This window comes from Oncorhynchus gorbuscha, linkage group LG19 (genome assembly GCF_021184085.1).
Source record: "Oncorhynchus gorbuscha isolate QuinsamMale2020 ecotype Even-year linkage group LG19, OgorEven_v1.0, whole genome shotgun sequence".
NCBI classification, from domain to species: Eukaryota; Metazoa; Chordata; class Actinopteri; order Salmoniformes; family Salmonidae; genus Oncorhynchus; species Oncorhynchus gorbuscha.
The window spans coordinates 27,659,916-27,684,509 of NC_060191.1; the positions used below are offsets into that span (position 1 = coordinate 27,659,916).

The 24,594-nt window shown below is 43.6% G+C and overlaps 1 protein-coding gene across 1 annotated transcript in view; it reads left to right on the forward strand.

Annotated features, from left to right (window-relative positions):
* LOC124004869 (zinc finger protein 236-like) overlaps positions 1-24,594 on the forward strand; it is a 95,129-nt gene that overhangs the window by 42,827 nt on the left and 27,708 nt on the right. Inside the window, 9 exon segments of the mRNA XM_046313696.1 lie at positions 979-1,239; positions 1,531-1,787; positions 6,312-6,413; positions 9,773-9,915; positions 11,607-11,716; positions 13,578-13,729; positions 15,424-15,600; positions 17,623-17,911; positions 21,296-21,399. Of these exon segments, the coding sequence (XP_046169652.1) occupies positions 979-1,239; positions 1,531-1,787; positions 6,312-6,413; positions 9,773-9,915; positions 11,607-11,716; positions 13,578-13,729; positions 15,424-15,600; positions 17,623-17,911; positions 21,296-21,399 (1,595 nt within the window).

Genomic DNA, 24,594 nt, shown 5'->3' on the forward strand with positions numbered 1-24,594 from the left:
TTCATCTCTGTACTTTGCTCTGTTCATCTTTCCCTCGGTCCCGACTAGTCTCCCAGTCCCTGCCGTTGAAAAACATCCCCACAGCATGATGGTGCCACCACCATGCTTCACTGTAGGTATGGTGCCAGGTTTCCTCCAGACGTGATGCTTGGCATTCATTCCAATGAATATAATCTTGGTTTCATCAGACCAGAGAATCTTGTTTCTCGTGGTCTGAGAGTCCTTATTAAGGTGCCTTCTACTGAGGAGTGGCTTCTGTTGGGCCACTCTACTATACAAGTCTGATTGGTGGAGTGCTGCAGAGATGGTTGTCCTTCTGGAAGGTTCCCCCATCTCCACAGAGGAACTCTGGAGTTCTGTCAGAGTGACCATCAAGTTCTTGGTCACCTCCCTGACCAAGGCCCTTTTCAGTTTGGTTGGGCGGCCAGCTCTAGGAAGATCTTAGTGGTTCCAAACTTCTTCCATTTAAGGATGATGGAGGCCACTGTGTTCTTGGGGACCTTCAATGCTGCTGACATTTTTTGGTACCCTTCCCCAGATCTGTGCCACGACGCAATCCTGTCTCGGAGGTCTACTGACAATTCCTTTCGACCTCATGGCTTGGTTTTTGCTCTGACATGCACTGTCAACTGTGGGACCTTATATAGACAGGTGTGTTCCTTTTCAAATTATGTCCAATCATTTAAATGTACTGCAGGTGTACTCCCAGTTGTAGAAACTTCTGAGGATGATCAATGGAAACAGGATGCACCTGAGCTCAATTTCGAGTTTTTTATTTGTAATAACTATGCAAAAATATTTTTTACCTGTCATTATGAGGTATTGTATGTAGATTGAGGATATATACATATATTTTTTGTAATCAATTTTAGAATAAGGCTGTAGCATAATAAAATGTGTATAAAGTCTTGGTCTGAATAGTTTCTGAATGCACGGTCTGTCTCATGATATTAACATTGTTCGGTCTTCTTCCATCAGGTCTCACACGGGAGAGAGGCCGTACAAGTGTGTCCAGTGCAGTAAGGGCTTTGCCTCCTCGGGGGTGCTGAAGGCCCACATCCGGACCCACTCGGGCCTCAAGGCCTACAAGTGCCTGATTTGTGACACCACGTTCACCACCAGCGGCAGCCTGCGCCGCCATATGACCACCCACAGCGACATGCGGCCCTACATGTGCCCTTACTGCCAGAAGACCTTCAAGTCCTCACCCAACTGCAGGAAGCACATGAAGACCCACAGGTTAGTAATGCTCATGCGTTGTCGGGCACAGAGTTGTTTTAGGTCATGTGATCTGACCAGGTGGAAAAAGTAAAAACTGTGATCAATAATACTGGCTAGCTAAGTGGCTAGCACTGCGTCGCTCTCCCAATTTGGTTATTGTCACATTGCTGATATTTGTGTGAAATCTAATCTTTGTCAACTCTAAATCTCTAGATGTCAAATCTTTCCATAAGAAATGGCTGATTTCTGTTTGTTTTGTAGGTCAAAGTAGTAAGCAACCTGAATCTACCTCCTCATTCCCCCTCCCAGGTATGAGTTGGCCCAGCAGCTCCACCAACAGCAGAACCCGGAGCCCTTGCCGTTGGACGATCCCATGGATGGCACCACCGTGACCCACGACCTGCAGGTGGAGCTGGAGGACGGCACTCTACAGCAGGAGGCTCCTCCCACGGTGGGCTCGGAGCAGCAGGGCATGCTGGAACTGGGCCAGACGCAGGTGGTGGACGGCGGCCAACAGGTGTCACTGGAGACCCAGCTGAGTGACCAGCCCCTGGGACAGGAAGAGGGTAAGAGTGTCAGCATGTTAGAAGGCATCAGTTTAGACAAGGCACAGACTCACTGGTCTTGAACACGTAAAACATAGTTATTAGGGACGCATGGTGATTGCCAGATCAGTGATTCTGTGCAGTCTGAACATAGTCTTTTCATGTCGATGACAATCATGTCACAACTTTATAGGCCTGCTGCCACATCAATGGGGTCAATTTCACACCATGTGTATTGAATTCAAAATTAAATAAATCGTGAATATGAAAAATAAAGTTGACAATGTAAACATTATATTTTCGAGAACGGGTGAAGTAATGTATGTTGAAATCAAAAACCAAACAATTGAAAGCAAAATGTATATAATTGTAAACTAATATAAGACATCAAAATGCACAAACTTGTAAGCAAATAATTTATTTAAAAGCGAGAGCAAAACTATGACAAATGCTAAAAGAATATATATTTGAAAACATTTGCAAAAATCCTTTTCGGTGAAACTTTCCCAGCAACCAATCCTATTGAATACATTTTTCCTACACTCTTGCCAGCATGTACTACCTTTTGGTTACGCTACTCATATCTCTGCTTTTGATGTCTGTCCCTTTGCTTTCACTGCCAGTCTTTTTGATTGCGAGTTTTGGCATTATTAGAGGGAGGCGTAGACAATGAGTCTCTATTGGTCCGCTAGTTTTTCCTCATTTGTCATAGAGTCTTGCTCTTGCTTTGAAGTTAGTTGCTTACAAGTTTTTGGATTTTGCTTTTGATGTGTTTATTTTTGTTTACAATTCTATACATTTTGCTTTCAATTGTTTGGCTTTTTGATTTCAACATCAATTATTTCCCCACGTCCTCGAAAATATGTTTACATTCTCAACTTTATTTTTCATGTTCACGAATTTATTTGATTTTGAATTCAAATCATATGGTGTGAAATTGACCCCGTACACATCCCTCTAACTTTCATTGGGGGATCCACGTAGTTCTATGTTGGCTGTACAAAGGATGATGCGAACAAAGTGATCCACCCCTAGAAGGTGTCTGAACCCATCCCAACTTCAACAGACACTTCTACAGAGATACTCTTGCTCTCCACCCGTCTCTCTTGATCTTAGACTGTATTTTTCATTTGGCCAGTCTACACGGCAAGGTGTTTCATGTTCAGGGACAATGGTTCGCTACAACTGTGTTAGCAAATAAAGCAAGGAACTGTTGAATATGGAATCTTATTCATATTTTGAATATCAATATCTTTCTAAACAACACTCTTTTAAGAGGGCAAAGGGCACAAATCTGGGTTTCTGTCCGTCTGTGTAACTCCTCCATCTCTCTTCCTTCCTCCACTCCAAATAGTAAGTCCATTTATTTCACTTTTTATCTGTCCCTTACTCAAACGCTATTTCCATCCCAACGCTGGATCTTCAGAAACCTTCTCTTTTCTTATTGGTGCCTTTCTTGGAATTGTTATTCCAATGGGTTTTTCTATACAATGAGTTTTTGGATTGCGTCTCGTTAGGATTCATGGTATGTGACTGACGGAACCACGTCCTTGACCTTGTAGCTTTTAACATTTTAAAACCGTTCCAACATATGCTATATTTAACCTCAGCAGAGAGAGAGAAGAGCATAGCACAACAAATGAAACTGGGCCAGAGGTCAAGCTTCAATCCTCACGAGTTCACGGTGAGTAAAAGAAAAGAGACCTGAAAGAGGGGAAAAAATAAACTTATCCTAGCTTTACCATTGTACATGATTTAGATTAGTATTTGTCCTCTCAGCCTTCAATCAAGTCCTTTTTAGAGCTATCGCTTAAGACCGTAACATTTGTATAAAAAAAAGGCTTAAATGCATGAGCTAACCCCTGACCCATTCACAGAGAGAACAGATAACCTCTTGATTTGATCCACAAAAAATAATTTTAAAAATTGTGTGTGTGTGTGTGTGTGTGTGTGTGTGTGTGTGTGTGTGTGTGTGTGTGTGTGTGTGTGTGTGTGTGTGTGTGTGTGTGTGTGTGTGTGTGTGTGTGTGTGTGTGTGTGTGTGTGTGTGTGTGTGTGTGTGTGTGTATATATATATACATATACATATACACACACACACTAACGCTCAAAAGTTTGGGGTCACTTAGAAATTTCCTTGTTTTTTAAAGAAAAGCAACAAAAAAATGTCAATTTAAAATAACATCAAATTGATCCGAAATAAAGTGTAGACATTGTTAATGTTGTAAATGACTATTGTAGCTGGAAACGGCAGATTTTTTATGGAATATCTACATAGGCGTACAGAGGCCCATTATCAGCAACCATCACTCCTGTGTTCCAATGGCATGTTATGTTAGCTAATCCAAGTTTATCATTTTAAAAGGCTAATTGATCATTAGAAAACCCTTTTGCAATTATGTTAGCACAGATGAGAACTGTTGTCCTGATTAAAGAAGCAATAAAACTGGCTTTTAGACAAGTTGAGTATCTGGAGCATCAGCATTTGTGGGTTCGATTACAGGCTCACACTAGACAGAAACCAAGACTTTAAAAGATAAAAGATCCCATAATTTTTCAATACGCACGAAAATCTTATTTCTCTCAAATTTTGTCCAATAAAAAGGCTAATAAAAGGCTGCAATGTGCCGTGTTGTCACACGACGCCACAGATGTCTCAAAATGGTTGTGTTTATATTTTTGTTCAGTGTAATATATACAGGTAATTTCCAAAATAAAGGAAACACTTGAGTAAATGAGGTATACAAAGTATATTGAAAGCTTGTGCATCCACACAGATGTGGTTTCTGAGTTAATTAAGCAATTAACATCCCATCATGCTCAGGGTAATGTATAAAAATGCCCAGTTGCCCATTATTTTGGTTACCATGACCAGAAGATGAGATTTCAGTGACTTTGAAAGAGGGGTCTGAAAGGAGCATTGGGGGTTTAAAGGGTGTGTCAGTCTCCAGATCTCAACCCAATTGAACACTTATGGGAGATTCTGGAGTGGCGCCTGAGACTGCATCAACACAACACCAAATGATGGAATTTATTGTGGAAGAATGGTGTCGCATCCCTCCAATAGAGTTCCAGACACTTGTAGAATATAAGCCAAGGTACCCTGATGCTGTTTTTGCGGCTCGTGATTGCCGAACATCCTATTAAGACACTTTATGTTGGTCTTAACTTTTTTCTTTTTTTTGCAGTTACCTGTACAGGTCAACCTTCGAACTACAAAATTGCCTTGTCATATCATGTTTGCCTCAGTTAAACGCCAAACAACAGTCGACATAGAGAGGCTGTTTGAGTCAGGAAAGGAAAGTATTTTTTTCTCCATCTCAGATTGGGTAGGATAATATTCTTGGTCTCTGCAGTCCCACAAAGGGCTCTTGTCAAACGTAGTGCACTATATAGGGAATAGGGAGCCACTTGGAATGCAGTCTGAGTATCACAGTGTGACAGTGATTGGGCCTGGGGAGCTTTAGGCGGATCAAAGGTCAGCAAACTGGAATCAGGTTGGTACTCCAGAGGACAATTCGCCTGTCTGTCTTCAAGAAAGGTCACTATTGTCAGTGGCAGTCTTTTTGCCATTCAAAAAACTAGAGGGCAAACGAAAATGGAGACTTGATTTGTGACCTTTCTCTCTAGACTCTCAATCTCAACTTTCAAAAAATATGTTCATATGACTTTCATTTTGCCAGGATGGAAACCTCTGTTCCGAGGGTAATCCTGATTGCCATCTATAAGGTTTGAATTGAAACACCGTGCACGGTAGAACTGGCCGAATAAAAACCATCTAAGATACATAGTCTATAATTCCTCTCAGTACAAAGTACAAAGAAAAACTGGACTTGCTCTACGTGAAGCATCTCTAGTTCTCCAGTGCTTTGTGCTTGACATTTAGCCTGGGGTCCAAAGGCCGACAGTAAATTAAAGATGAACCCCAATTTGACAACTGAAACCTGAGTTGCTCTCTTGTAGCTGTCTGCGTGCTGTGTTGCTTTAACGGCCTAGAGCAGTCGAAAGCGGGATTTTTTTCCTGTGCTTTATATATATTTCCACATTATGAGGTTGGAATAATAGTGTGAAAATGATGATAATGACCTTCTAGTGTAAGAGCTGTTTGAGAAGAACGCCTGAACTTTCTACCTATTTTGGTGGGAGGGAGTTTTTGCCTTCCATGTTGACATCACCATGCGGTAAATTAGTTACTAGACCAATAAGAAAGAGTTCCATACTTCTCTGCTGATAAGTGCCCATTTTTTTGTTTCCCCCTCCCCACTCAAATCACTCCCCCACAGTCCTAGCAAAATGTTTTTTTTTTGTTTTCTTTCTTGCTGGAGAAATGTTTCTGTGCTAAGAAGCTACAGTATTTTGGGGTTTTGTTTCTTTCTGACCATTTTCATTGAAAAAAAAACCACAGTAATTATTTGATGTTGAGACAAAGGTCCAATGCAGCCGTTTTTAAGTGAATTGTAATACTTTGGTCTTTTATTTACACAGTCTACCCAGACTAACCTGCTTTGTTCCTCTGTCTTCTTATCTTTCCCCCTCTTGACTCCAGACACCTTTGTGACTACCCAGCATGCTCTGCCTCAGAATATTAGCCAGTTTGAGACACAGACACTCCCGCAGCCTGGCTTTGACCAGCAAACACTTACTCAAGGTAACTCATGCACGTACACACACAAACACACACTGCATGGTAGTGCCATACAAACCTTTCTCTCGGTACATTTAACAATGTCTGTGAGTTAACCCGGGGTAAATTATGCACTGGCACACACATACACGCGTTGGCAGCCCGCGGGCTGTCTCAATCCAGTGTAATGGACAAACGCCATGGTTGCCTCTGACCTCTGGCTGAGAAGAGCCCATTTACAGCGAGGACTGTCAGAAAGCATCTGCTTGGCACATCAGATGTAACATTTTCACAATGGGTAGCCTAACCTTTTGTCTCCGTAACGATTGCATCCAGCCTCTATTGCCCACAGCAATATGCTCTCCCCCTCCTACAGAGGTGCATCAAACACTAGAACACGTTCTCTTTCGACAGGTTTCCTGCCACATCCAAGGCCTCCCTATACTCTCTGTATAGTTTTGATAAAGTAAAAAGTTTGATGTCATAAATAAACCCGAGACCGACAGCAGGAAGGATATTGATGTGTGTGTGTGTGTGTGTGTGTGTGTGTGTGTGTGTGTGTGTGTGTGTGTGTGTGTGTGTGTTTCTCGTGAGCATGTGTGTGGCACTCCACCAGGTGGACTTCTACACATTTACTCTCCTCTCTTGTTCTTTTCAAGAAGGAAAGCAAGGAATTATTAGAGGAATCCGGGTACTTCTCTCTGCCGTCTGCCAGCATTTTAACGAACCGTGTCCGTTCATTAATATCAGTGAGTGGAGCTTTAATGAAGGACTGTGTGCTTCAGCGAGTCCCCTAATTTGCACCCGAAGACAATCCGACTGGTGGCACAGGAAGTTTCCTGCACAGTCTTTGTCCCCACGCGCGCACAGACTGGCGGCATGGGCTCTCTGGAAGCATCAGTTTGTTAATGGCGCGTTGTAGGAGGAAGAGCCGTTGCAATCCTTAATTAGCTTTTGAGGAACTTTTCCAATCACACCTTTAGCCATGTTTGCAGTAAGTCATTAATTAATGTCCTCCTCCTAATTTGGCAAAGGCCTCTAGCCAGATATCCAGATGTACAGGGTTAACTCATTTCGTGCTGTGGTGCATCTCCTGTTGGGAAGTGTGAGGCTTTTCAAATCCACTCCTATCTCTGTAATCAATTAATCTATTCTAAGGTTCAAGCTGTGTACCAGTGGAGACTTGTGGTGGGAGAAATCAGAGGACAGGTTCCTGGAATTAAAATGACTGGAACGGTATCAAACACATTCATTCCCTTACAGCCATGACAATGAGCTCGTCCTTCGAATTCAAGCTTCCACATGTGTATACGGTGCATGTGGAAAGTATTCAGACCCTTTGACCCTTTCCACATTTTGTTACATTACAGCCTTATTCGAAAATGGATTAAATATTTGTTTCCCCTCATCAATCTACACACAATACCCCATAATGACAAAGCAAAAACAGGTTTTTAGATATTTTTGCAAATGTATTAACAGTAAAAACTGAAATGTCACTATTACATAAGTATTCAAATCCTCTCTAGCTCTGTCAGGTTGGCTGGGAAGTGGCACCGCTGCACAGCTATTTTCAGTTTTTTTCAGAGATCGGGTTCAAGTCTGGGCTCTTGCTGGGTCACTCAAAGACATTCGGAGACTTGTCCCGAAGCCACTCTTGCGTTGTCTTGGCTGTGTGCTTAGGATTGTTGTCCTGTTCGAAGGTGAACCTTCACCCCAGTCTGAGGTCCTGAGCTCTCTGGAGCAGGATTCTATCAAGGATCTCTCTGTAATTTGCGGAGTTCATTTTTCCCTAGATCCTAACTAGTCTCCCAGTCTTTGCCACTGAAAAACCTCCCCACAGCATGATTCTGCCACCACCATGCTTCACCGTAGGGATGGTGCCAGGTTTCCTCCAGAGGTGATGCTTGGCATTCAGGCCAAAGAGTTCAATCTTGGTTTCATCAGACCAGAGCATCTTGTTTCTCATGGTCTGAGAGTCCTTTAGGAGCATTTTGGCAAACTCCAAGCGGGCTGTCATGTAACTTTTACTGAGGAGTGGCTATCGTGGCCTGATTGGTGGAGTACTGCAAAGATGGTTGTCCTTCTGGAAGGTTCTCCCATCTCCACAGTGGAGATCTGTCAGATTGACCATTGGGTTCTTGTAAGATGTGGATGTCGATTAAGGCAGCCCCACGCACCTCTCTGAGGTCTTGGGTTAATGTGTGGAAGGCACATTTCAGTTGAAGGCATTCAGTTGTACAACTGACTAGGTATCCCCTTTTCTCCTCCGATTGCTCAGTTTTGCCGGGTGGTCAGCTCTGATTTAAAAAATGTGATTTAACCTTTATTTAACTATGCAAGTCAGTTAAGAACAAATTCTTATTTACAATGACAGCCTACCCCGGCCAAACCCTCCCCTAACCCGGACAATGCTGGGGAAATTGTGTGGCACCCTATCCGACTCCTGATCACGGCCGGTTGTGATACGGGATCGAACCCGGGTCTGTTGTGACACCTCTAGCACTGCGATGCACTGCCTTAGACCGCTGCGCCACTCGGTCCCCAAAAGAAGAGTCTTGGTGGTTCTAAACTTCTTCCATTTAAGAATGATGGAGGCCACTGTGTTGCTGGGGACCTTCAATGCTGCAGAACATGTTTGGTACCGTTCCCCAGATCTATGTCTCGACACTGATGTCTGAGCTCTACGGACAATTCCTTCGACGTCATAGCTTGGTTTTTGCTCTGACGTGCACTGTCAACTGTGGGATCTTATATAGATAGGTCCAGTCAATTGAATTTCCCACAGACGGACTCCAATCAAGTTGTAGAAACATCTCAAGGATGATCAATGCAAACGGGAAGCACCTGAGCTCAATTTTAAGTCTCGTAGCAAAGGGTCTGAATAGTTAAGTAAATTAGCAAAAATGTCTAAAAAACAGATTTCGCTTTGTCATTATGAGGTCATTATGAGGTGTAGATTGATGATGGTGTGTAGATTGATGAGTATTTTTTAAATGTATTTTGTTTTTATTAATAGGGGCGGCAGGTAGCCTAGTGGTTAGAGCTAGAATCCCCAAGCTGACAAGGTAAAAATCTGTCGTTCTGCCCCATGAACAAGGCAGTTATCCCTCTGTTCCCCGGTAGGCCGTCATTGTAAATAAGAATTTGTTCTTAACCTTTATTTAACTAGGCAAGTCAGTTTAAGTCAAACATGAATAATAATAATAATAATACATTCGAATAAGGCGTAACAAAATGTGGAAAAAGTCAAGTGGTTTGAAAACTTTCTGAATGCACTGTACACCCTCCTTTAGAGTTGCTAGGGTCCCTTAAGTTCTCATACAGGGTTAACCCTTTGTATGCTGTAGTGCTGACTGTACCCCTTTTGTGTCCTCGTGCAGGTTTCACCATCACCGCGGACGGCTATGCCCAGGCCCAGTTCTCCACGGTGCAGCAGCTACAGGACTCCAGCACCCTGGAGTCTCAGGCCCTCTCCTCCAGCTACCACCCCCAGAACCTGCTCCATGTGCCCAGCCAAGAGGTGGTGAGTCCAGCACCGTCAGCCTCTGACCGCCACACCTTCCACGGGGGGCTTCCATCTCACCATCATAGCGTGGCATTGGCTCTATGTAGAGAGTAGGGTTGTAAAACTTCCCCAAAGTTCTCAGTAAACCCTCCCATAGGGATTTCTGAAAAACACAGGGACTTTGGGAAATGTCCAATTTAAATGTTATTTATCGCACGTGTCGAATACAACTGGCGCCGACTTGACAGTGGAATGGTTGCTTACAAACTTTCCCCAAAGATTTAGAGTTTTACAAAATTATAATACATCTAAAATTAACTAACACAAAATAAATAAAATACACAAGAGGGGAGCTATATACAGGGAGTACCAGATCAATGTGCAGGTGTACTTGAGGTAGATATATACATGAAGGCAGGGTAAAGTGACTAGGCATCAGGATAGATAATAATAAGGTACTTGAGGTAGATATGTACATGAAGGCAGGGTAAAGTGACTAGGCATCAGGATAGATAATAATAAGGTATTTGAGGTAGATATGTACATGAAGGCAGGGTAAAGTGACTAGGCATCAGGATAGATAATAATAAGGTATTTGAGGTAGATATGTACATGAAGGCAGGGTAAAGTGACTAGGCATCAGGATAGATAATAATAAGGTATTTGAGGTAGATATGTACATGAAGGCAGGGTAAAGTGACTAGGCATCAGGATAGATAATAATAAGGTATTTGAGGTAGATATATACATGAAGGCAGGGTAAAGTGACTAGGCATCAGGATAGATAATAATAAGGTATTTGAGGTAGATATGTACATGAAGGCAGGGTAAAGTGACTAGGCATCAGGATAGATAATAATAAGGTATTTGAGGTAGATATGTACATGAAGGCAGGGTAAAGTGACTAGGCATCAGGATAGATAATAATAAGGTATTTGAGGTAGATATGTACATGAAGGCAGGGTAAAGTGACTAGGCATCAGGATAGATAATAATAAGGTATTTGAGGTAGATATATACATGAAGGCAGGGTAAAGTGACTAGGCATCAGGATAGATAATAATAAGGTATTTGAGGTAGATATATACATGAAGGCAGGGTAAAGTGACTAGGCATCAGGATAGATAATAATAAGGTATTTGAGGTAGATATATACATGAAGGCAGGGTAAAGTGACTAGGCATCAGGATAGATAATAATAAGGTATTTGAGGTAGATATATACATGAAGGCAGGGTAAAGTGACTAGGCATCAGGATAGATAATAATAGACGTAAAATAAAGAGCAGAGTAGCAGCAGCAAATGATGTGTCTGAAAGTCTGTGTAATGTGTGTGCGTGTGTGGTGTTTGAGTGAGGGATTTGCGTGGGAGTGACAGTGCAGTGTGTTTGTATTGATTGTATGTATGTATATGGTGTTATTATACAAAGTCTAGTGTGTGTGCGTAGGGTTAGTGCAGACAGTTTGGGTACCATTTAGCAGTCTGGCTATTTAGCAGACATATGGCTTGGGGATAGAAGCTGTCTCAGAGCCTGTTTTGCCACCCTAATTTTAATTTAGCAGGTGTTCTATCAAGCCGTAAACGGCTGAATTGATTGTATCCTTAAGTAGTCCATTCAAATAGACTGTATAGCATATTGTCAAGAATATTTTGCATTCAGTGATTAATCACAATGCAGTTAATTAATGGTTGCTTATATTTCTGTTTAGACGAGTGGCCTGCTCCAGGAGACTAGCCAAGGAGACCTCCAGCTGTCCGACCAGACGCAAGACTACCAAGACCCGGAAGACAGCGAGGACAACAGCAAGAGGGCTTACAGGTGTGTGTGTGTGTGTGTGTGTGTCTGTATGTACACGTGTGTGTGTCTGCATGCGTATGTGTGCGGTGTGGCTCGGTTGGTAGCGCATGGTGATGGCAGTAGTTGTGGGTTCGATTCCCACGGGGACCAGTACTAAAATAAAAGGTTTGAAAAACGTATGCGCTCACTGCGGTGAGTCGTTTTGGATAAGAGCCTCTGATAAATGACTAAAATGTAAATGTGTGTGAGCAAGCGAGACCGAGCCCTATAACTTTCGGCAAGTAATAGATACATTTACTTTCTGTCATTGTTTGAGGTTCCCGGCTCGTCTGCAGATAACACTGTTTAGCACCTTTATCAACAGTTGTGCTCTAGGGCTGTAAACAGCATTAGCAGTCGACACCGAGGAATGCAAAGCTACGATAACACTATCAGAATTGCACCTCCGTTGCTGTCATTGTCCCCTGATACCGTGACCATTTTGAGAGCGACACATAAATCATATTCGGGTCTTTTTAGAATCAAGCTGTTTTTTAATCTACCACCGCACAACACTCCCGCTCATATAGTCAAGTCTTTGTCTCCTTCTTTCTAAAGCCGTTTGTTAAGTTCCTCGAAGCCCCACTACCGCTAGCTTTCAATTTGTTTATTTAGAATTTTGCGCAATGAAATAACTGTGTCCCAAATGGCACCCTATTCCCCATCTAGTGCACTACTGATGACCAGGCCCCATATGTTGCCAGTTGGGAAGCAGACAACGAATTTAACTCTGCTAGCTTCCGGTCTGTAAAGGTGACCGGCGGCAGCTTGTTGCTACACGCTTTTTTGTTTTGTGACGAACTTGTGCGTCAAGATGCCTGCGGAGGTGACGGTGGCGGCTTGTGTTGCTACAAAGCTCTTAGTTTTCCAGCTAACGTGTGCGTCATATGTAGGCCGGAGGACACCAGCCACTGATGTTGTTGCGTTGTGGAAGCAGAGAGTGGGACGGCAAGGGGACTGAGTAATGCGTCATGCTTTGATTCAGCTTTGCCTCTGTTGTTCCCCACGGCACTCAGAACGGATGCAACACAAATAAATAATAAATCACTACCACGTCAGCAGACCATGCATTATTAGTGCCGGTCTAGGCTGAAACTAGGAGCGGTATAGACAAAACAAGAGAAAGGACGACCTAGATAGATATGGGAAGGGAATGTGTATTTGAGATTGTGAACTACTGAACCTTCTCCTTCAGATACGACACGGCTGTAAATCGAGACTATGGTTTTTAGCAGTGAGAAAAGAGTGTAGTGTCTGGAATGGTGTGACTTCAGTTTGGGTGTAAATGCTCTGTATGGAGTCCTGTATATGTATCAAAATTAGACTCCACATTCTGTTTAGATAAGTATACACATACATTCACATATCTATCCAACGCAGACATAGTGGTGGAGCTTCAACACATAACTCACAATTAACTCACACCTTCCAAACAGAATGCGCAAACAGATGCCATCGGGCTGAGTTTAGTGACCTCTCCAAAGAAAAGTTTGGTTTTCAATTATTCCACTCTTCACAAAAAGTCTGATGTACTTTCATAAACCTCAACTTGCTTTGTGAATCGGTGGTGGAACTTTGAAATGATTCCTGTTGTCGGTATCGTTAACTGATGGTTTGTGACTTTTGATAGGAGCTTTATTGATACACATCTCATTGACAGAAACAGACCGTCTCTGTTACATCATGGTCGTGTTCATTAGGGCACGCAACGGAAAATGTTTTGCAACAGACCAAATGTAGTGTTTTCTTTTGGTGGTCAGTTAGTCCCTCCGTGTTTTAGCCTGTTTTCTTCAGTTTGAGTCCTAATGAACACGACCTGTGTGTTTTGATTCCCCCCACCCAGGTGCACCATGTGTAATAAACCTTTTAAGAAGTCCAGCCATCTGAAGCAACACGTGCGCTCCCACACCGGGGAGAAACCTTACTGCTGCAACATTTGTGGCCGATGCTTTGTCTCAGCAGGGGTCCTCAAGTCCCACCTCAACACACACACAGGTAAGAACAGTGTACCTCAACACTGCATGCATAGTTAAAATAGCACGCTATTGATCTCACCAACCCAGACTCACGCCTCTCGTGGGACAAGCATTGTGCTTCATTTGACGAATTCTGTTCGTTCACGTGCGACCGTCAAATATCGATTTCATAATTGTTTCTCTCTCGTGGCTGTGCAGCTGGGTTGTGGAGAGAAATGACATAATACTATAGCCACAAATGCTTTGGGATACCCAGTGGTGTAAAATACTACTTAATTCATTTTTTGGGGTATCTGTATTCTTTTGTTGTTGTATTTTACCCCCCGATCTTGTCTCATCGCTGCAACTCCCTATCAGGCCCAGGTAGCGAAGGTTGAGTCATGCGTCCTCTGAAACATGACCCGCTTTGGATCATACCCCCCTTAAAAAAAAAATTAGCCTAAAATGACGTACCCAAATCTAACTGCCTGCAGCTCAGGATCTGAAGCAAGGATATGCATATTATCGATATCATTTAAAAGGAAACACTTTGACGTTTGTGGAAATGTGAAATTAATGTAGGAGAATATAACACATTAGATCTGGTAAAAGATAATACAAAGAAAAAACATGTTCTTTTGTAAAAATAAAAATGGTTCCATCTTTGAAATGCAAGAGAAAGGACATTATCTGACTTAGGACTCTAGGTGAAATTTAGAGTTTGGCCACTAGATGGCTGCAGTGTGTGTAGACTGATCCAATAAACCATTGCATTTCTGTTCAAAATGTTGTATCAAGTCTGCTCAAATATGCCTAATTGGTCAAGTACATAACTGTGCACTCTCCTCAAACAATAGCATGGTATGTTTTTACTGTAATAGCTACTGTAAATTGGATAGTGCAGTTTGATTAACAAGAATTTAAGCTTTCTGCCCATGTCTTGGAAAATGTTCTTGTTACTTACCTCAACCGTCCCGATGGTTGGACACCGATCCTTTCAGAGGGTTTACTGTCCGCTTAACCCGGAAGATAGCCGCACCAATGTGTCGGAGGAAACACCGTTCAACTGACGACCAGAATCAGCCTGCAGATGCCTGGCCCGCCACAGGGAGTCGCTAATTCGTGATGAGCCAGGTAAAGCTCCCCCGGCCAAACCCTCCCCTAACCCGGACGCTGAGATGCAGTGCCTTAGACCGCTGCGCCACTCGGGAGGTGGGGCATCTGTACTTTACTTTACTATTTCAATTTTTGACTACTTTTACTCCAATACATTCCTAAAGAAAATAACTCCATACATTTTCCCTGACACCCAAAAGTACTCGTCTCATTTTGAATGCTTAGCAAGACAGGGAAATGGTCCAGTTCACACACCTATCAAGATATCATCCCTGGTCATCCCTACTGCCTTTAATCTGGCAGACTCACAAACACAAATGCTTTGTTTGTAAATTAGACCCTTAAATACGTAAAAAAAAAAATGAAATCCCGCCGTCTTGTTTGCTTATTAATATAAGCAATTTGAAATTATTTACGTTTGAAACTTAAGTATATTTAAAACCAAATACTTTTATACTTTTACTCAAGTAGTATTTTACTATGAAGGTATCTTTACTTTTACTCAAGTTTGACAATTGGGTACTTTTTCCACCTCTGTGGAAACCAAAACCTTTATTGGTCAACACTGATGAAACATATGGTTGTTTATATTTTCATCTCCTTTGCTCCCGCTCCTAGGAGTGAAGGCCTATAAGTGTAACATGTGTGACACTTCCTTCACCACCAACGGCAGTCTGAACCGCCACATGGTCGTCCACCTGAAGCCCTACAAGTGTCACATGTGTGAGGACAGCTTCCGCAACAGCGTGCTGTATAGGAAGCACTTGAAGAAGGACCACGCCGAAGTGGACAGAGGTACAGACATAGGGTGCGTCCCAATAATATCTCCTTTCTCCTAAAGTGTGCGTTCGCTCACTACTTCCCACAAATCTAAAAGCATTGGATTGGTGGTGGTATGGGCTAGTAGGAGTTTATATGATATTTCTTATACCAGTCATTTCCTTCCAAATCAGTGAAGGGAAGTGAACAAGTGCACACTTGGGGAGGAAGGAGAGGTATTTGGGACACTGCCATAGAGATATACACTAGACAAGCATTTCGTGACACCCGCAATAACATCTGCTAAATATGTGTATGTGACCATTACATTTGTATTTAGAGTGGCTAGTGTCATATATCTGTTTTAGCTCTAGATTGTCTGATAATGGCAGCCATATTGGTCAGTGTTCTATTTAATTATATGGGTACAGAGATGCAGTATATCCAGAAGTATTTGGACACCCCTTCAAGTTAGTGGATTCGTTGCTGACATGTGTGTAAAATCGAGCACACAGTCATGCAATCTCCATAGACAAACATTAGCAGTAGAATGTCCTTACTGAAGAGTTCAGTGACTTTCAACGTGGCACTGTCAAAGGATGCCACCTTTCCAACAAGCGAGTTTGTAAAATGTCTGCCCTGCTAGAGCTGACATGGTGAACTGGAAGTGCTGTTATTCTGAAGTGGAAACGTCTAGGAGCAACAATGGCTCAGCCGCGAAGTGGTAGGCCACACAAGCTCACCGAACGGAACCGCTGAGTGCTGAAGTCTGTAGGGCTAAAAATCGTCTGTCCTCGGTTGTAACACTCACTTCCGCGTTCCAAACTGCCTCTGGAAGCAACATCAGGACAAGTACTATTCGTCGGGAGCTTCATGAAATGGGTTTCCATGGCTGAGCAGCTGCACAAGACTAAGATTGTCATGTGCAATGCCAAGTGTCGGCTGGAGTGCTGTAAAGCTCGTCGCCATTGGGCTCTTCTGGAGCAGTGGAAATGCATTCTCTGGAGTGATGAATCACGCTTCACCATCTGGCAGTCTGACTGACAAATCTGGGTTTGGCAGATGCCAGGAGAATGCTACCTTCCCCAATGCATAGTGCTAACTGTAACCTTTTGTGGAGAAGGAATAATGGTCTGGGGCTGTTTTTCATGGTTCAGGCTAGGCCCCTTAGTTCCAGTGAAAGGAAATCTTAACGCTACAGCATACAATGACAGTCGAGATGATTCTGTACTTCCAAACTTCGTGGCAACAATTTCTGGAAGGCCCTTTCCTGTTTCAGTTTGACAACTTGACTGGCCTGCACAGAGCCCTGACCTCAACTCCATCGGACACCTTTGCGATGAATTGGAACGCGGACTGCGAGCCAGGCCTAATCGGCCAACATCAGTGCCAGACCTCACTAATGCTAGTGGCTGAATGGAAGCAAGTCCCTGCATCTAGTAGAAAGCCTTCCCAGAAGAGTGGAGGCTGTTATATCAGCAAAGGGGACCAACTCCATATTAATGCCCATGATTTTGGAATGAGATGTTCAACAAGCAGGTGTCCACATACTTTTGGTCATGTAGTGTATACTCTGTAGAGATGTGCTCTTTTTGAAGATGTTGTCTTGCACATTTTGTCAAAAAAGTGAGGATAAAATGAGTATCAGCTTTCGTGAGGTTTTATGCGGATTTTGACACCAAGGCAATATACACCATTTTTATTTTGGCCCTCCAGACCTCTGCCAAGAAAGAATTTGGGAAAGAAAATGAGTTTGACACCCCTGGAAAAAGGCAATCAGCCATGGTTACATAACAGTTCAATCAGATCTTGGTCACATACACTTTCCAAATATTTGAAATACTTGATTTAGCTGGTCTGCTTCCATATAGAGTGAGCACTTTTAGTAATATTATATTTTATTCTATTCTGCCAGACAAGCTTATATTGACAAGCAGCAATTATTTAGAAATGCATCTGAAATGGGACCAGGTCTGAGTTCGAGTCATGGTCCTGATGTTGAGTGACACTTAAGGAGCTGGTGTATCCTTTTCTCCTATAATGCATCTCCTCTCGCAGGGCTGGAGGATGAGGACAGCGAGGAGGAAGAGGAGGGTGAGCAGACCGTGATGAAGAGGAACCGGGCCAACATCATAACCTTCACGGAGGAGCAGGCGGAGGAGCTGGCCAAGAATGACCCTGGTGACGAGGCGTCGGTGTCGGAGAAGGTGCTGGCCCAGTCGGCGGCGGAGCGGGACCGCATCAGCGAGATCAAGGACAAAGCGGTGGAGCTGGAGACTGAGCCCAAGTTCGCCAACTGCTGTAACTTCTGCCCCAAGAGCTTCAAAAAGCCCAGCGACCTCGTCAGGTGAGCTGAGTGTCGGAGAACTGTCTCCCTCTGTCCTGTACTCTGTTATATGCTCTTTCTCACTCTCTCTCTTCAGCTACTTTCTGTCTCTCTTTCTCTTTCCTATTCAGGGCCTGAAACAAACGTTTTTTTCCACCAGCCACTCTGGCAGGTCACGTTAGATTTAAAAATTGACCAGCCACTCAAATTTTTTACTTGCCAAAATGTTTTTTCTCCATAATTACACCCAAACCTCCCCTCCAAAATCTAATGATCATGCTTCTAAAACAAGGAATGTATTACTAATAAGAAGTTATGTGGTATATTACCCAATGCTATTTCATTTTTTTTTGACCTGAGTTTTTAAAATCAAAATACCACAGATGAGACAAAAAATTCAGCTGCCCCTTTAAAGGAAAGAGTCGCCCATTTGGAGCGACGTTCTATCAATTCCCTGTTTCATTTCATGTTTTCATGTGTATCTGAGCTGTTGCTGTTTAAGCAGGCATACATTTGGGTGGTATGAAGCATCTCACTACACTGGAAGTTAATAGGAATATTTTCAGATCACAAAAACATCTACATTATCATACATGTTAGTTTTCAATACTGGCCGATGTCATAATGCGAGAGGTTGTCTTCAAATGAGCCACTGATCATATTTTTGCAATATTCCTACCTGGAGAAATGTGTCATTTAAGAGGTCTAGCACATTTCTCCTATTTGTCTGCCTCTTCACTCCAGGGTGCGTTGCATGGTGGCGTTGCACATGTCAAACCTAAATTGATAGTGCCGTTTGTTTAGGTGATTTTACAGCTAACTAGCTACTTCACATGCTGATGTTAACTTTGGTTTTATTGTGTGTAGCTACGTTTGCTAGCTAGCTAGCCAGCCCTTAGAGAGAGCATTGCATTGTGGGTTTTGTAGTTGACTTGAGCTGCAACAGGTTTCCACATTTCGACATCAATTTTCACATGTTGGTACCAACCGTATTATAAAGATCAAATAAAACATTTGTTCACAAAAATATTGTTATTTAACACTGCACTTTTTATGCCTGTGCACAGCACTTCTTCAGCACAGGCAGTGATGTTGCACGTGATGGGATATTATAGGATTTGTAATTCTTTGTGTGATTATCTACCAGCTATGAAACAAAACGACAGAAACACTTTGAAAACGGCTACTCAGCATTTATTTTGCTATATGTGATCATACTTGGCTTTTAACTCTTATTTTTATTGGCGAATGCGAGTGAAATGCTTGCACTGCGGAGCCCTGACCACACGCCAACGTGGCTGCTGAAATAGACGTGGCAGGTGTTCGTTTAGGCCCTGGTCCTATTCCCCCTCATGCTTTGATTCTGAGCGACTCAGACTCTCTCTGTGTCTCTGGATATCTTGCTCTTGGGGTTGAAGTGTCTCCCACCTCTCTGAGCTCTTTGACAGGGGGCTCTTCTCTGTAGTCATGTTCAGGTGCAGTCCAGCCTGTGTGCCCACCTCTTCTTCCATCTCCACCTCTCTCTGTCTTTTTCTCTCTCTTTTTTCTCTCTCTTTTTTCTCTCTCTTTTCTCTCTCTCTCTCTCTCTCTCTCTCTCTCTCTCTCTCTCTCTCTCTCTCTCTCTCTCTCTCTCTCTCTCTCTCTCTCTCTCTCTCTCTCTCTCTCTCTCTCTCTCTCTCTCTCTCTCTCTCTCTCCTTCTCATTATTCTGTCATGATTGTCTTTCCCAGCGGTTGAAGAGTTACCTTGTCGTTCCAGCCGCCCCCTCTTCCTGGACCTCTCAAAGAGCAATGCCCAGCTCATTGTGTCCCCACCCACGCCCATCCTATATCCCAGAAGAGCCCTCTACCACAGAGAGCCCAATTACAGGGCCCTGAACAGGCTCCAAACTGCGGCCCTGACCCAACCTCTCTCCCAGAATAAGAGCCCTCCTGCCAGTCACTACTACAGTTTCCACTGCAGACCTCTGCTCTGAGAGGGGCTCCACAATAGACCCTATCTGAAGTTATTAACACAGCCCACAGCACTCACAGTCTGGCTTGGCAGGGTTAGTGTTTAGTTGGGTGCTCATCACCTGCCAATACACACACACACATGTTTACTGGGGTGTTAATTTGTGAGATCACCGCCAAACAAGCTGTTAACCAGTCGATTAGATTTAAAAAAAATCTCCTATGTATATATGATTGTCATCATCAGGCGCTGGAGAAATTAGTTGTTTCCCCTCTTTATATTCCTCTTGTTTGACACTAGTGTTCCACCGGTGTGTGACAGGCAACATTTTTCTTAAAACGTCAATCTGCAGTAGCAATAACACAGCGGTCCCTGTTTGGGTAAACAGCTGAGTGATGGGGCTGGAGAAATGTAACCACTTTCAAATTCATAGAAATAGGTATGGATGAAATGAACTTCGGTTTTATTGAACCATAAAAGTTTGGTTGCAATTATTGGTAAGGAATATTATTTTGGGGTATTAAGATATTAAGTAATGATCATTATTGCGTCGTCGAACATCCCCCTTGCGACCAGCCGTGACACAAGACCATATTGAAGTATTTACGGGATAGGCTTAGCTTTTTAATTTCAGAAGTTCTTCAAAAGTAGCCTCATTGGATTATGGAGTCACTAAGCCTGCCAAAAACAAGGGGAAATGACAGCAACAACCCAGGAATGGCTGCAACAAAGATGTATTCATTTCATTTCATGGTGCTCTTTTATCAAAAACAATAAAGCTGACCTGTTTTTGGCAAAGACAAGTTACCCTGACAAGCTACCCATTCTCATAGAAAACTTTCTCCTTTGTCAGCAAAAATGTAATAATATAAAAATAAACGCCCCCCCCCGCTCAGGGAGACCTAATAAAGTTACCTAGTTCACATTACAAACAAAGGCCAAAGTTATGAGAGGGAGTAAACTAACAATTTTGCTGAGTCAGTGGCCTTGTGCCTGAAAACGTTCAGAAAGCGAAGACGTCCACGTGTTGTTATTTAATTTCATGGGAGCCTTGGTAAGCACAAAGCATGCAAAATGAAAATAGGAAAACATCAGAATGGCCACAGGTGATAAATGCATTGTGTGTTGTTATGAAAAGAATGTGAGCCTTCTTCTTCTTAACTTAAAGTGTCCCCTTGACACTCTCTGCATTCTAACAGGAAGGTTAATGAGTAACTTGTTCGCTCGCTCTCGCTCTCTCTCTCTCCCTCCTCTCGCTCACTCTCTCTCCTCTCGCTCGCTCTCTCTCGCTCTCTCTCTCTCTCTCTCTCTCTCCCTCCTCTCGCTCACTCTCTCTCCTCTCGCTCGCTCGCTCTCTCGCTCTCTCGCTCTCTCTCTCTCTCTCTCTCTCTCTCTCTCTCTCTCTCTCTCTCTCTCTCTCTCTCTCTCTCTCTCTCTCTCTCTCTCTCTCTAGACATATACGGATCCACACAGGAGAGCGTCCTTACAAGTGTGACAAGTGTGGGAAGAACTTCACCGTGAAGTCCACCCTGGACTGCCACATAAAGACCCACACAGGTCAGTGTGTACTTCCACTCCATCTGATCAGTAGGAGGGAACAGGAGTTCAAAATGCCGCTGATCTGTCCCTGTTAATTAGTTTTAATGACGTTAGGGTTGTTACTACATTAGCCACAGTATGTTCTCAAAATGGTCCAACTCTGTGGGGGTAGAGTGCACTTTAATGCCGCGATTTAAAAGTTATATTACGTAAATCAATCAGTAAATGCAGTGAAAGAGGGTCTGTACTCAAAAACAAGAGAGTTCATACGCTTCTAGGATGCATAATCCTAATGTATTATAAACAATATTTAAATCGGCCTCATTTGCATGTCTTATCATCTAACGGTGTGTCACGTTCTGACCATAGTTATTTTATTCTTTGTTTTAGTATGGTCAGGGCATGAGTTGGGGTGGGCAGTCTTTGTTTTTCTATGTTGGTTTTTGTGTTCGGCCTAGTATGGTTCTCAATCAGAGGCAGGTGTCGATAGTTGTCTCTGATTGAGAATCATACTTAAGTAGTCTGGGTTTCACTTTTGGTTTGTGGGTGTTTGTTTTCCGTGTGTGTGTTTGTTGCCACACGGTACTGTTTCGGTTTCGTTCATGTTCTCGTTTATTGTTTTGTATTTTCATAGTGTTCTGGTTATATCTTAAAATAAAACGTTATGGACACTTACCACGCTGCGCATTGGTCCTCCGTTCCTTCTCGCTTCTCCTCCTCCTCAGAAGAGGAGGAATGCCGTTACACGGTGCCATGGGGAGTAATTGTGCCCGATGATTTATGGGACGGAGCTGTAGGTTTGATCGCCCGGCGCATGATGGCAGCAGAAACGTTTTGTCAGTCGAGGGATATTAGGAGATGATATCTCCTCACACCTTGTTCTCTTTTGGTAATTACTGCGGTTTGACCCTGGAGCAGACACACTCATTCTCCCTGAATTTAATGAGAAGGCCCAGACATTAGCTAAGTAGGCCTCATACTCCCAAGTTACTGTTGAAGAGCTGTGGGTTAGTGGCCTCTTTAGCGACGTCTGAATTAACTTTTGGAACGGCAGTAATCAGAAAAGTGACTTGTTTTATTGGTACTCTAGGGGGGCGAAATCGAGGAAAAGGCGTCTTGTCAGAACGGAGGTGCGATACATTCGCCAATGGAACAATCACATTCAAACACTCAGTTTCAAGTTCTTTGAGAATCATCTTATCTGGACCAGTCCAGTGACTGCTGTGAAAGGACAGCTGACAACATAGGAAAGCCTGTGTGACAGCTTGGAGAGACAGCTGACCGGAGGGAATAGACCCCACTGGGGCTGTCATGGGTTAGCTACCCATGTTGGCAGTCTCCGACGCTGTTTCAGTATGTTGGAGACACCCGCTAAGTGCTACTGAAAGTCAACAAAGGAACATACCCCTAGAGCCTGCGAGAGCTGGGGCGCAAGATGGCTCAACGACTGATCACACGGTTACGGACCCAGGAACGGAAACGACTACGAGTAGGAACACAGCACATGAGACAACCATAACAGCAGCAGGACACACACTTCAGGTGTGCAGCTGTGGTTGGGAGAGAGTAACATCGGCAAGGGGGTTAAGGATCCATCAAGGGAGGAAAAGGTGCTTGTTAGAGAAGCAGAGACAGGGACCTCGCATTGACCAGTACTTCTTACGAAACAGCCAGTCAAATCAGTCGAATGAAGCACAGCGACGGGACGCAAACCAAAGTTCGCAGAGCATCAGCACCCCTGTAACTGAGGAGGATAACACAAGCACAGAAATGCCGGTGGATGAACTCACCCAACCACAGAGACCTCTAAAAGAGGAAAAGATCAAAGGGCACAGACCGAGTGTGAAGTGGCCCAAAGCCGTTGAAAAGAGAGAGTGGGAAACAATCAACAACGACCTGACAAAAATCTTGGAACAACAGGTAGGAACAGCAGAGAAAAAGCTTGAAAGGATGGGAGACATTATCTACCACTACGGAGAAGAGCGCTTTGGCGTAAACGAAAGGAGAAGTGGCAAGACACCTCCCGCGCCAGCCAAATCTAGGAGACTGCAGGAGATCGAGATACTTGTCAGAGAGAGAAGGCAGCTGAGGAAGCAGTGGAAGAAGGCCTCTGATGCAGAGAGAGAAGGTCTCATGCTACTCCAAGCAGACATTAAATGTCGGCTGGCAACCTTGCGAAGAGCGGAAAACTTAAGGAAAATTCGTAGGAAGAAGGAACACTCAAGAACACGGTTCTATAAAAACCCCTTTAAGTTTGTCAAAGATCTCTTCGCAAAGGAAAAGTGCGGAATCCTAAAAACTACAAAGCCTGAACTGGAAGAACATCTGGAAAAGGTCCACCAGGACATGAAAAGGCATGAGCAGATAATCATCCCACATGACATCCCACCTATTCAAACACCAGAATTCAATCTGGACACTGACCCTCCAAAATGGAGGGAAGTAGAGAACGTTGTCCGAAGAGCAAGAGCGGCCTCGGCTCCTGGGCCTAATGGAGTACCATACAAGCTCTACAAGAACGCCCCGGATGTTCTACGCTTTCTTTGGAGGCTCATGAGGATAGTGTGGCAGAAGGAAATAATACCAAAGGCATGGCGAAGGGCTGGTGGTGTGCTAATCCCGAAAGAGAAGGATGCGACAGACATCAGTCAATTCCAACCAATCTCCCTTCTCAACGTCGAAGGGAAGATCTTTTTCAGTATAATAGCACAGAGGCTGTCCACTTATCTGGAAAGGAACAAGTACATTGATACATCTGTACAGAAAGCAGGCATTCCTGGTTTCTCTGGTTGCCTGGAACATACTAGTATGATTTGGCACCAGATCCAAACAGCTAAGAAGGACAAGAGAGACCTCTATGTCATTTTCCTCGACTTGGCCAATGCCTTTGGCTCAGTTCCCCATGAACTCCTCTGGGAATCCTTCAACTTTTTCCACGTACCAGAACCCATCACTACACTGGTAAAGGCCTATTTCCAAGACCTGCAATTGTGTTTCACAACACCTGACTTCACAACAACATGGCAGCGCTTGGAAGTAGGCATAGTGGCAGGCTGTACAGTTTCTCCTCTGGCCTTCACTATGGCCATGGAAGTCATCATCAGGGCATCGAGATGGGTGGTCGGCGGTGAGAGAACTAAGGAAGGGCTCCGTCTCCCACCTATCCGAGCATACATGGATGACATGACTACACTGACCACCACTGCAGCATGC